Genomic DNA, 13427 nt, shown 5'->3' on the forward strand with positions numbered 1-13427 from the left:
GTTTTCGTCCCTTGTCGGGAAGATTTAGGACTAGCCTCGGCATGGTCAGGGAAAGAGAGGCGACTATGCACACTCGGTACCCTTGTGCCGAGACGGTCATAGACGCTTCGGTGGGCAAACTTTGGCCGAGAGGCAAAGCTGCTGCTTTTGTGACTCTGGTAATTTTGGGTATTGGGCTCCTTGAAGAAGTGCGAGTTCTTTTTCCTTTCCCACTCGATCCTCCAAGTATCCTCTTCCCATTTATCCTCCAATTCCTTGAAGGATTGGGGCTTTCCCCCCTACTGTCCGATTCTCCTCCGCTGATGCTGGTATGCGGAGGTAATCGGTCACAAGGAGGTGGCGTGACTCCAGTTTTCATGGCTTCCATGAAGACCGCAAGTGCTCTCGCTATCTCCTCGGTTGAGGGCCCCGTTTGAGAGGTTCTCGGCTGAGAACGGGAACGAGAATGGATGCTCAAAGGCTGGCTTTGAGCATTGGATTGACTCGGACGTTGAGAGTTCGTCCGCTGAGAATGATGAGAAGAGATAGAGTTTTCTCTCGAGATGCCCCTTCCGAGCTGGCTCCCTCTGAGGAGTGCCTGCCCGGAGAAGGCGAAGGAGACGGAGTGGAGAGTGGTCCTTTCTCCGACATCATGCGACTCTTCTTTGATGAAGAAGGGCCACTTCCGTCTGACTTTTTGTTCTTACGGTTCTTAGCCATTGATGCTAAGATTAAGTAGAACAATTAAGATTGACTTAGTTTTTGAAAGTCTTCCCCACAAACGGCGCCAAATTGTTTCGGGTAAAACAATGGGACCTTCGGCAAGGTCCTTTGAAGTGGGCAGAGGACTGAACTCGATCCAAGTAATGATGGGCCGAGGGTTTCCTGCACGGCAAACACACGTAAACTGGCCTCGGGGGTTGTGCCGAGGAAAGCCCCTTCGATGCCGAAGTCAGTACAGTGTGGAAAGAGAAAGTGCTATGCAAGAGAGTATTAATTGCTTGAGGCTATTTGTGAATGAATGCAATGTAAGAGAAGTGAAGGCTTTTATACCTTAGCACAATAAGGAGAATTGGGCTTGGTTCCAAATGGACTTGCCACGTTGACTGGACCCTTGACTTGACTTGGCATGGATTGGAGAGTTGAACCTTTGACCTTGGGCTTGGACTTAAATCATTTATGGACGGCCCAATTGACATAAATTGGACCCAAACAATTGTAATTATTATAAGATAAAGGAGGACATTACTTTAATTGTAGTTCTCACAAGGAGCCTCGTAAAACAAAAAGAAAAAAAAATATGACAAGAAATAATTTTTTTTTAACAAATATATAGAATCCATTCTAAAGTCATCAAAATTATAAACAACGTAACATATATACATATATATATATTTTGACGGATAAACAACGTAACATAAATGAATGCATAACCATCATAGTTTCGAGCCAAACACATATATTTAAATTAGCTGGGTATGAATTATGAAGTTATCAATTCTGAAACTATATGTCCTTGGCATATGAGATTATGAGGCCTATTCACTTCAGCTTAAATTTCAGTTTAGTTTAGTTTAGTTCAGTTAAGCTCCAATCAATTCAGTTCAGCTCTAATCAGTTCAGTTCAGTTCAGTTTAGTTTAGTTCAATTCAGTTCAGCTTCTAGTTTTCTTCTATCATAAAATATTCATTTCAGTTCAGTTTAGCTCCAATCAATTCAGTTCAGTAAATGTGAACAGACACTGAGTCTTCGTTCCATTCTAGTCCTATTGATATGATTGAACATGACCCCTACGACGTGTATGACATCTTGAATATGTTTCTACCACGTTGTTGGAACCATAATTTTCATTATTTTATTCATTCTATATACGAGTATAATAAAATAAATGTATATTCATTATGAATATGTAATCATTTACCATGAATCTATCCCTTTATTACATTTTGCTAGGTATAATTTTAATGCATTCAAAAAAAAAAAAAAAAAACCCTCTTCAATTCTCCAATTACAGGCTTGTTCGAAAAATTAGGATTTATTAATATATTTATTATTATTACTAGGAAAATGATAAACATAGCCCTTAGGGCTATGTATAAGAAGTTAAAAAAGGAAATATTGAGGATAAAGTAACATTAATTACACCGATCTATGTGTGATTTTGTCATGATTCTCAACTTAATTCTCAACTTAATTCCATTTTAGGAAGTATATTTAATGCTTATATATAGCCCTAAGGGCTACATATATTATTATTATTATTATTATTATTATTATTGTTATTATTATTATTATTATTATTATTATTATTATTAGCAAAAGTCTACAAAGTCAATCAATATACAAGAAATTAGTGGGGAGTCGAGATATATACAATCTGGACCCCCACCCCTCTAGTTATAGCAAATCCAATTCGGTTGAAGATGTGAGCAGCTATAAAAGTAAATGTTTGTTGTCAACTAAAAGTTGTAAGATGTTTATGTCAAACTAGCTGCTTGGTAAAGACATACTCTCTCCGTTTTTTTAAGTGACACACTTTTCTTAAACGGCCGTATTTTTTTTAAGTGACATACTTCCTCTTTTAGAAATTCCTTACATTTTAATAATATATTTTCACCCCACTATCTCTTACTTTATCATTTCTCACTCCTTTCATGGTCCCCACTTCCTCTCACATTCTTTTACTTTATCATTTCTCACTCCTCCAACCTACCCCACTAACATCTTATTTTATTAAAGTCAATAAAATCTCCTAAAACTACGTGCCGGTCAAACTGTGTCACTTAAAAAAAACGGAGGGAGTAATAACTATTTCCTCTATTCTTTTTTACTTCACCTGTTTCTTTTTATCACGCTAGCCAATGTAAAATTTCAACGATCTATAACTTTAATTCTTCATAAGTAAATATTATAAAAGTTATATATTACAAAAGTACTTAATGAGACAAATTCAAAAAGATCCAATATGAATATATTTTTCCTTACATATTATTCACGAAATATGGTTAAAGAAGGGGTGGTGAATAATGTAAAAGTCAAAACGGGTCAAATAAAAAATAAAAAAAACAGAAAAAGTATAAATTACTAAATAAATTCGAATAGCTTTTAAAACACTACTAACTAGCCCATAAGTAAAACTTTATTCAAAAGCTAAAAGTTACCATGCATCCACCTCTACGATATCAAACGCTATAATACATTTATACGTGTGTATAAGTTATGTATTGACCAACTATCCAAAATTGTTACCCAATGGCGAATACGCCCTACCTTTCTTAGCATGAAAAGACATTGAAATTTGACTAGAATTGTTATTGGAGTAAAATGCTCCATAAATCTTTAATTGATTGTTTCCACTAAACCTCATTTATAATATTATTAATTTATTATATATTTAATTATTTGATTATTGTCCTTTTCATTTTTTTAGGGCCAGGAAAATTTTCTTATCTAATTGGTTCTCTTTTTACTATTTTCTTCGTTTTTTAATACCTGTAACGCATCATTTTTCATGGTATTTAAAAAAAGTGAGTCTCATGTGATTTAAAACACTTAATATATACGAAGGAAAAAAAACTATTAAGAGTATAATTTAAAGGGCCATTAGACTATAACAAGGGTAATGGTACAACTTTTGACATAAATTCTTTTCAATTATAATGTGTTGCAACTATAAAGAAACGAATGAAGTACTTTATTTAGGATACTTAGGGTACGTGACTTATAAAATCTCCTCCAAACTTACTATAAATAGAGCATCGTGTTCCCCCCAACAAACCAAGGCAGTTGCTACAAGGTTTATTTACAACTACCTTAAACTTCTATTGTGTCTTTGCTCCTTTCACTTTCCATAAATTTTTTATTTTAAAAATTTGTTGGTTAATAATTTCTTTAATTTCCCATCCTTCAAACACTCTATTCTATAATCATCATAATTCTAATAACAATATTTTTATATTAAACAAACAAAATAAATTAAAATAAAAATGACTTCACAAGTGATCAACAATGGTTACCACACACAACCAACAACCCTAGACCAAGATGAACAATTAGCCGGTTTCTCTGTAACTTTGGCTAATGCAGCTGCTTTGCCAATGATCTTAAAATCTGCCTTTGAGCTTAAGATCCTTGACATCATTTTAGATGCAGGGGAAGGCGCGTGCATCTCAACTCTCGAGATTGCGAAGAAGATTGGGGCTAAGAACCCAAATGCCTCGATATTGTTGGACCGGATGCTCCGGCTCTTGGCGAGCCATTCGGTCTTAACATGCAAGCTCCAAAAGGGAGAGAAAGGTGGTGTTCAAAGGGTGTATGGACCAGCACCACTTTGCAAGTATCTTGCCAGTAATGATGGTCAAGGCTCTCTTGGCCCATTGCTTGCTTTGCACCTCGACAAAGTCATGATGGAGAGTTGGTATGATCTCTTTTCCCTTCATTTTACATATTTTTGATTGTATCGTTATATATATATATATATATATATATATATATATATATATAAGTATCATACAAGTGTACAACTATACAGGTACGTACTCTATCTGGTTATATTTATTCTTTCTATTTTGACTTTTTTATCTCATAAAAAAATTCCAAATGGAAAGGTACGTAAAAAAAAAAAAAAAAAAAAAAAAAAAAAAATGGGACTAGTACTTTAAGTAATTCTCATATCCTTCTAATTTTACAGGTGCAAAGCTACCTTATGCCTTGAAGAATAAGCTGACAATTGCTTCAACCAAAGACGACTAATTAAGACCTTAATGGGCAAATGATGACATATGACTAAGATCTCTTTTGTTGACTTAAGCTTTTTAATGTGATAACATAATAATTAAATATATACTCCGTATTAAAGTATGTTTTCAACTAGTATAGTACGATAAAAAATAAAATAAAATAAATAAAAAAAAAAAAAACATCCAATACAATCACATGGACAAATTAAATAAGTTGATTAATAACCACTAATACCTGATTACAACTTTTGACCTAATTTAAAAAGACTTTTAACTTTTTAAGCACTATAATTATATACCTTTTATTTAAGCTACGTGTTGATATCACTATAATCTATAAGAGTATAAGAGATGCATGCTGATCTTATAGTTTAAAATCACGTGCCTATTTGTTGTGAGAAAGACATAGGTACAATTTATCAACTATATTACTCCCTTCGTTTTTAAATACTTGCTTAATTTCTCCATACGCAGAGTTTTAGGAGAAATTAGAGAAAATAATAAAATATGGAGGATTGGAGGTAGTGGGGTATGTGAAAGAATAAAAAATTGTAAAAAGCAAAAGTAGTGGAGAGAATTAGAGAAGAAAGAATATAAAATTAATATAATACTTCCTCCGTTTTTTTATAGTTGCAACACATCCCTAAAATGAAAATGACACAATAATTGTAACACACCATAAAAGGAAGGTTTTATGGTAAAAATTGTATATTATTTTTAATTAAAGCACATGACCCACTTGATTATGCTCTTAACAACCTTTTAACTCCATTTTATGTGTATTATAATATGTGAGGTCCACTTTTCTTAAATACCGTGATAAAGTGTGTGTTGCAACTATAAAGAAACGGAAGAAATATGATTCATGGTGGGTCCACCAGGTGAGAGAAATTAATTAAATATTGTAAAAACTTTTTAAATAAAGAAATAGAGCAAGTATTTAAAAACGGCCAGAAAAGAAAAGTGGAGCAAGTATTTAAAAATGGAGGGAGTATTAACTTTAAACTTCATATTGAAAGGAATGAGTATAAAACTAACATGTACTATGAATTTTCTTTCCCTTGTATTTTATAACAATAATTATGGATTATATAATGGGATAATTCAAGAGGTAAAAAATATAGAAGAATTGATACAAGTGATCCACAAACCCCCCCCCCCCCCCCCCTTTTTTTTTTTTTTTTTTTTTTTTTTTTTTTTTGGTGCAAAGTGACAACCCAATATTGAATATTATTACAACGTAGTAATTTTTTGTATAAAGGTAACGGTAATATTAAGGATGAATGTTTACATACTTAGAAGATAACCTACCTCAAATAAAAAAACTTGCTGAATTTTGTTTGGATATAAGTAATATAAATTGTGTACCATGTAGGTTTCACTTGAACGATTATATCAAAGAAGGCGGTGTACCCTTTAAGCGAGCTCATGGCTTAATCCAATTCGACTACACCGGAACAGATGCAAGGTTCAACCATGTATTTAACCAAGGGATGGCACACCACACCATCTTGGTCATGAAAAAGCTCCTAGAAAAGTACCATGGTTTTGATGATGTTAAGGTGTTAGTCGATGTTGGTGGTAGCATTGGTGTTAATGTGAGTATGATTGTTGCTAAGTATCCTCACATTAAGGGCCTCAATTATGATTTACCTCATGTTATTGCTGATGCTCCTTCATATCCAGGTAATTATTTTTTATTTATCTTCTAATAATTACTAAGTATATTTTTTTTGATCAATTTTTTTTATTATTGAAGTTTTGGTGAAAATTAATATAATTATGTATGTGTTTTTTAATAGGTGTGGAGCATATTGGTGGCGATATGTTTGAGAGCGTTCCTCATGCTGATACCATCTTCATGAAGGTAAGGCATGCATTAAAGTTTTACTAAATCATGATAAATAATAGTAATCACCATTCTGAATATAATAATGACGTATAATGATTTTAATTGACTTATAATTATGTATGTAGGGCATTAAAGTTTTCACGTGATAATTATTGTCACATCACTTGTTACTGTGTTACATAGTTATAAGACATATATATACTAGTGAAATTGTCACCTCACATGTATTTTTATTATGTGTCTGAGCGTGTTACATAGTAATAAGACATTAATGAATAAATTTTGACGTGATGACACGACAGTGGGTATTACATGACTGGAGCGACGAACATTGCTTGAAGATACTCAAGAAGTGCTATGAAGCTTTACCAAAGAATGGGAAAGTGATCCTAGTTGAATCACTTATACCAGTACTTCCAGAAGACAACCTCGAATCACACATGGTTTTTAGCTTGGACTGTCACACTTTGGTTCATAACCAAGGTGGTAAAGAAAGATCTAAAGAGGACTTTGAGACTTTGTTTACTCAATCTGGATTTTCTGGAATTAATGTCATTTGCTGCGCGTACGACACGTGGGTGATGGAGATCTTCAAGAAGTAATAATAATTTGATCTTAATGAATTAATTTCCAGTATAATTATGTTATATTAAGTACTGGTTATTATTTAATCCTTTGTATTGTATTTGGGTTTTTATTTTTTTTAATTGTGTTGTGTTTAAGCTAGCTATACTTCTTTCAAAAAAAAAAAGCTAGCTATACTTATAATTAGCTAGCTAATCAAGTGGATTGCCAACTTATTTAAGGATGAAAGCCATATTTGTGGCTATAGATCCCTAGTGACGTAAGTATGTGTGTGATTTTCATGAATAAGGCATCCAACTGTATCTATCCGATCCTTGCAAGATGTTGTGCAAGAGTATCGTCTTTATTAATCTATCTATGTTCGTGTTTGTTATTTGAGCGAAGTAATTATTATGTGCTTATTTTGAGAAACTATTTATGCCAGTATTTACCTTATTGAAAATTTCCGAAATAACCCTAAATAGATTTATACCTAAATAAGTAAATAAGTTTTTATTGTAACAAAATAATAATATTGCAAATGAACTGTAATTTGATTTAAATGCCCAATATTGGTGGTAGTCGTATGGTATGCCGTCACATCTTAATCCATCAACCAAATTAAAGGAAATTTTGTGAGTCAGAATAACTCCCACAAAATTCAGATTAACCTTCACCTCATATCAATGATAATGGCAAGCATCTAGAAAGAGAGACAACCTTACCATTGGAATCTTAAGTTTTAGAAATAAAGGAATCTTAGCTTATTTTAACATGATTCCTCAATTTTAGATCGTCTTTATTAATGGACCATAAAGATGCTCGTGTGATAGACGACCCCCCCCCCCCCCCCCCCCAACATCTTGTTCCCATGTAAGTTAGTTATGTCTCTCCGAGATAAAAGATCAAGTACTACCATCCTCACCCTCATCAATACCCCGTATAGCCACTATGACACCACCGTAGAGTGTGTTGCTTACTCATGGCTGATCGGATTGGAGTATAGGGCGCCAAGTAATTCCGATATGATCATCTATCTAGGTTAACGATCTACTACATACCTACCTAGCTAGCTAAAATCTTCCTGAGTTCTTGTAAGTGAAGCCAATGTTAAAGCAATAAGACTTTTTTACATGAATTAATTAAGTTATTATGATGAGATGTCAATAGTTAGTCATTCTAAGAAAAAGTGATTCTATTCTAAAATAAAATTGACATGTGATTAAATTTAGAGAAGGTATTGCGTGAGTCTGAATTGACGGAATGCGGATTTTGATATCCTCAATTAGCCTGATGATATTTTCTATTGGATGGATGATATCCTCTGCTGGTTAAATGATATCCTCTATTAGCTGGAAGATATTTCATGGCTGGATGATATCATGTAGCCAATAAAGAATATCATTATAAGATATCATCCAACCAATGAAGGATATCTTAGACACAATCATAAATGATTTCATATAGTCAATAAAGGATATCATCCAGCCAATGAAGGATATCATAGATACAATCATAAGTGATAGGATATCATCCAACCATGATATCATATACCCAATAGAGGATATCATCCAGCCAGTAGAAATATCATCTAACCAATAAAGAATATAATCTATCCAGAAGAGGATATCATCTAGCCAATAGAGAATATGATCCAGCTAATTAAGGATATCAAAATTTATATTTTCCGGACCCACACAATAGTTTATGTTAAATTTATATCACAATAGTTATTGTGAAATGATTGTTTCATGAGGTGTTAATTTTATCGTATGGCTATATGCATTTATCTGAGCTAGTTTCAGTTGTAGACTTGTAGGCTTGTAGCTGGGGTCGCATATCCAAAATCAACTATATATGAAGTACAACTATTTGAACATCGATCAAATTAAAGATTGGCACTAAAGTGGAACTTGGTGTGCTATGCATGGGTCATCAGGTTAGTCTCCTCGTGTACTCCAAACTGGTACTCCGTAATTAATTCTATTCAACTATTTACAACACAATGTAAGGAAACGATCTTGAATTGACACTCTATATTAATTGACTTAAGTATTTTACTCTCTTTGTCCCTAAATTTTTGCCTCATTACAAAATTTGGATAAATTTTTATAAACTTTGACCATAAAATACTCTTAATCTATTAGTGATAATATAATCATGAGATATCTTGTTTGATGTGCCTCATGGTACATTTTATTGATATTTAGTTTTTATAATTTTTACACGTATGAAAATAGAGATATAACCGTTTTAAAACGCTTGTTGGAGACTACGAAAAGTCAAATGGGACAAAAAAATTAGGAACGAAGGGAGTAATTAAGAAAGCGTAGTTTTCAACTCATTAAACTAAAAAGTGACAAATTAAGAGAGCATAGTTTTCAACTCATTAAACTAAAAAGTGACAAAATCGATTTCCGAACTCAGCACAATACAATCATACACACAATAAAATAAACTAAAGATTCTAATTCAACAATTCCATGAAGAATCTAAAAATTACAATTTCAGTCAATTTCACTCAAAAACACCAAAGTAACAAGAACCAAACATGTCTTATCACTTATCAGTTATCACTATCTTCCTTTAAGAACGTAAGATTTTCATGTGCATGCTTGATGCTTGTGTCGTATTGTAAAAATGCGTCTCCTTTGGTTTGGTTAGTACATCATTGTTCACTTATCTTGTTAAAGAGACACTTAGCTAGGTGGCAACATATAGTGTGTATATGAGTATATCGTGATCGTATGTATGTACGATGTGGATGGTAAATGTTTTACAATATCGATGAATTTATGATAAATTAGAGAGGAAATACAATAAAATGGCTTGTATTGCTTTATTATTATTCATCGATAGGTTGAGTATTTATACAATGCCTAAGCTCATAAGATAGGAAACAATCTTCCTACAATCAATCAATCAATCAATCAAAGCCTTAATCCCAAAAGTGGGGAATCTTCCTACAAGATATACCATATATTCTAACGATATATTCACTAAATATTATCTTAACATAAATAAACCTAAATATATTATTCTCTTAATGATATATACGGAAAATATATCACACATATATTTTCCGATATCTTATATCATCTCTAACACCCTTTCGTAATCGTAAGGGCAGTAACACGAATGTTGCGATTGGAAATTTTCACTTTGTTGAAGTCGATCGAGATGCACTACACTGTTGATGTCGCCTTCAATTCTTCACTTTGTTGAAGTCGATCAAGTTGCACTACTCTGTTGATGTCGCCTACAATTTTTTTTTTTCATTTTGTGAATGATGAAAACGTCTATCTTTTCGAACTCATCAATCATCAAAAAAGCAAGAACGTCATTCTTAGGGCTGGCAAATGGATCAGGTCGGGTCGGGTTCGTGTTCGGGTCAGCTGATTTCGGGTCAGCTACCCCTCAACCCGAACCTGATCCATTTAAGTTTTCGGGTTGAGAACCCCAACCTGAACCTGATATTTTCGGGTTCGGGTCAACCCGAAAGTAACCTGAATTGACCTGATTTTTTTATTTGGGTTTAAATCAAGTCATTTTGACTTGAAATTGATCTGATAGTAGCCGGGTTCGGGTCAACCCGAATTTAACTTGATTTATAAATTAAGTTATTTAGCAAGTCTAATTAAAAATTAGATACAAAAATATAGTACACTAAATAAATTACAAACTAGAATTAATGTTTTTAATTTTTTTATAAGACTTTATACAAAGTAGTTCTCAAATAATGTACAATGTTGGAGACTTGAAGCAAGTTGAAGCAGGGGCTATGTATGTTTGTGGCGTGTGAGGATGAAAATCTGCCAAAATCAATAAAAGCAAACATCAATAATAAAGGACTCAATTCCTACAATACAATAATATAACAAACACAAACAACAAATAACAAAAAATACAATATCATATAAATTATGGTTTGAATAACAATTAAAACAGCAAACAACATCAAAATTAGGCTTTGAATAGCAAAGAAAACAACAACAACAAACATGCAAGAATATTCAAACAAAAAAAAAAATCGTATAAAAGCAAACTTCAAAATAGCAATTACTATACCTTAAAAGTTGAAGTGGTAATTCTTTAAACACTTAAATTATGAAGGAGAGGAAGATCTAAGGATTATAAAAACCGGGAATTGTTGGTTTAGATCTGAAGTTTGAAGAGTTGAGAGTTGAAGAGAGAGAGAGAGAGAGAGAGAGAGAGAGAGGAGCCTAAACGGCTGATTGTGTGTGAGGAGGAGGCATTTAGGATATTAGGGTTTTAGTCTTTTAGATACAGTTACATATATTATTGGGCTTGGGCTGAATTTAATCAGTTTTGGTTTTTTTATATATTTTTTTTAACCTTAAAATGTTCGGGTTATCAGGTCGGGTTTGGGTTGACCCGACCTGATTTTGACCTGAAATTTATTTCGGGTTAAGTGGGTTGTTTTCGGGTTGAGATTTTCAACCTTAACCTAACCCATTTAATTTCGGGTTCGGGTTCGTGTTGACCCATTTAAGTTTTCAGGTCGAAAAATTCAACCCTAACCCGCTTTTTTTGGGTCGGGTTCGGGTCGGGTTTTCGGGTCGGGTTAGTTTTTGCCAGCCCTAGTCATTCTTTTCGAACCTGTAAAAAAAACATTACAACGAGAACGTCTCTTTTTCTCGAACTCGCCGAATTAAATTTGGTTTTTCCCGAGCAAAACCGAGCTTCAATCAAATATTGGTTTTTCAGATCAAACCACACTAAAATCTCTTATTGATTTTTCAGAATAAACCACACTCAAATCTCTTATTGGTTTTATTATAGAGCAAAACCAAACTCATATCCAAAGAGCAAAATCATGCTCGAATATCACAAACTCTATCTCATGGAAAAAAAAATCAAAAAGTAGAAATCTCAAAGAGCAATACTACTATTGCATAGCGGAAGCAAATTTATGAATCCCACCGGTGGGTTTAACTTTCTATTCCAAAATTTAACTTGCTCTTGATACCATGATAAATTAGAGAGGAAATAGAATTGAATGGCTTGTATTGCTTTATTATTATTCATTAATAGGTTGAGTATTTATACAATACCTAAGCTCATAAGATAGGAAACAATCTTCCTACAAGATATACCATATATCCCAACAATATATTCACTAAATATTATCTTAACATAAATAAACCTAAATATATTATTCTCTTAATGATATCTACGGAAAATATATCACACATATCATTTTCGATATCTTATATCATCTCTAACAATTTATAATGGTAATATGTATGAAAAGGGAAGATTGAGAAACACTTAAATATGTTGTATACGTGTATAAAGCATTGTCGATCATGGCTATGACACAAAAATAAATTGATAATGAAGTTTATATTTTGAAGAAAATGAAATAAAGGTTATTCAATCAAGGAATTTAAAACTAAAGAAAATAAAAAAATTCGAAGCTCAAACTTCATGTGTGGCTAGATGGACGATTGAGAGTTAAGTTCAACTATGACATGAGGACTATCCTACGTTCAATGTTTGTTATGTTGTTCATCGTTGATTTTAAGGATCATTGGTTGTAGGTTAAATAAATGTGAAAAACTTATGACGAAAATGTTAGCCGATGCAAATTAAACTTATCACTTGATCAGTCGATATATGTTATGCTTATGCGAACCATAGGTGTTTGGAGTTGTTCTTCAAGCAGATTTTGGCGGATCCTCTAGTCATACAAAAGAAACATACAACTATTTAAGCATCCACCATGCATGAAGTTCAGATAGAGAAGAAGAAGCAAATCATTAAGATCATGCAGAATATATTGTATGATTTGCATGTAAGCCCAAATGAATAAGCCCGTCAAAAGTCCAAAGGAAGTAAATAAATAGGGCGTAAATTTTGATAACATACCTACAGGCCCGGCCCATTTGTTGAAAATACATGCACATCATTTTGTAGGCCCAAATGCTAACCCACAAAATGTTCTAACACCTTGTATTAATATCATGCATATAAATTCCCTTGAGGCATTGACTTTGTGAGAGTGCAAAAAATGCAAATTCATTGACAATTACCAAAAAAAAAAAAAAAAAAAAAATATAATAATAATAATAAATAAATAAATACCTTTACTTCAATTATAGACATTGCTAGTTTAGTACTTACCTCCGTTTTTTATTAGTTGACACGTATTTCTTTTTAGGAAGTTTTTTTTTTAGTTGACACGTTTCCTTTTTAGGTAAGTTTTATACCTTGCTTTTTAAGTGTACCTCACTTGCTTTATCATTCTCTCTCACTCTCTCTCCTCTCTT

General features: G+C 32.9%; 1 protein-coding gene and 1 long non-coding RNA gene across 2 annotated transcripts; one reads left to right on the forward strand and one right to left on the reverse strand.

The window, feature by feature from the left end:
• Nucleotides 1-3830: 3830 nt before the first annotated feature.
• LOC145585394 (inositol 4-methyltransferase-like) lies at nucleotides 3831-7410 on the forward strand. The gene is made up of 4 exons (XM_081642097.1): nucleotides 3831-4396; nucleotides 6094-6404; nucleotides 6521-6585; nucleotides 6873-7410. Exons 1-4 carry the CDS (start codon nucleotides 3966-3968, stop codon nucleotides 7170-7172), a joined length of 1107 nt encoding a protein of 368 aa, XP_081498223.1. The 5' UTR covers nucleotides 3831-3965; the 3' UTR covers nucleotides 7173-7410.
• Nucleotides 7411-10801: 3391 nt separating this feature from the next.
• On the reverse strand, nucleotides 10802-11496 carry LOC145585395 (uncharacterized). The gene is made up of 2 exons (XR_014100644.1): nucleotides 11203-11496; nucleotides 10802-10946 (listed from the first exon to the last, which is right to left on the reverse strand). It is a non-coding gene; the product is annotated as an uncharacterized LOC145585395 (long non-coding RNA).
• Nucleotides 11497-13427: the final 1931 nt, after the last annotated feature.

Source organism: Chenopodium album, chromosome 16, assembly GCF_948465745.1.
Source record: "Chenopodium album chromosome 16, dcCheAlbu1.1, whole genome shotgun sequence".
Lineage (NCBI taxonomy): Eukaryota > Viridiplantae > Streptophyta > Magnoliopsida > Caryophyllales > Amaranthaceae > Chenopodium > Chenopodium album.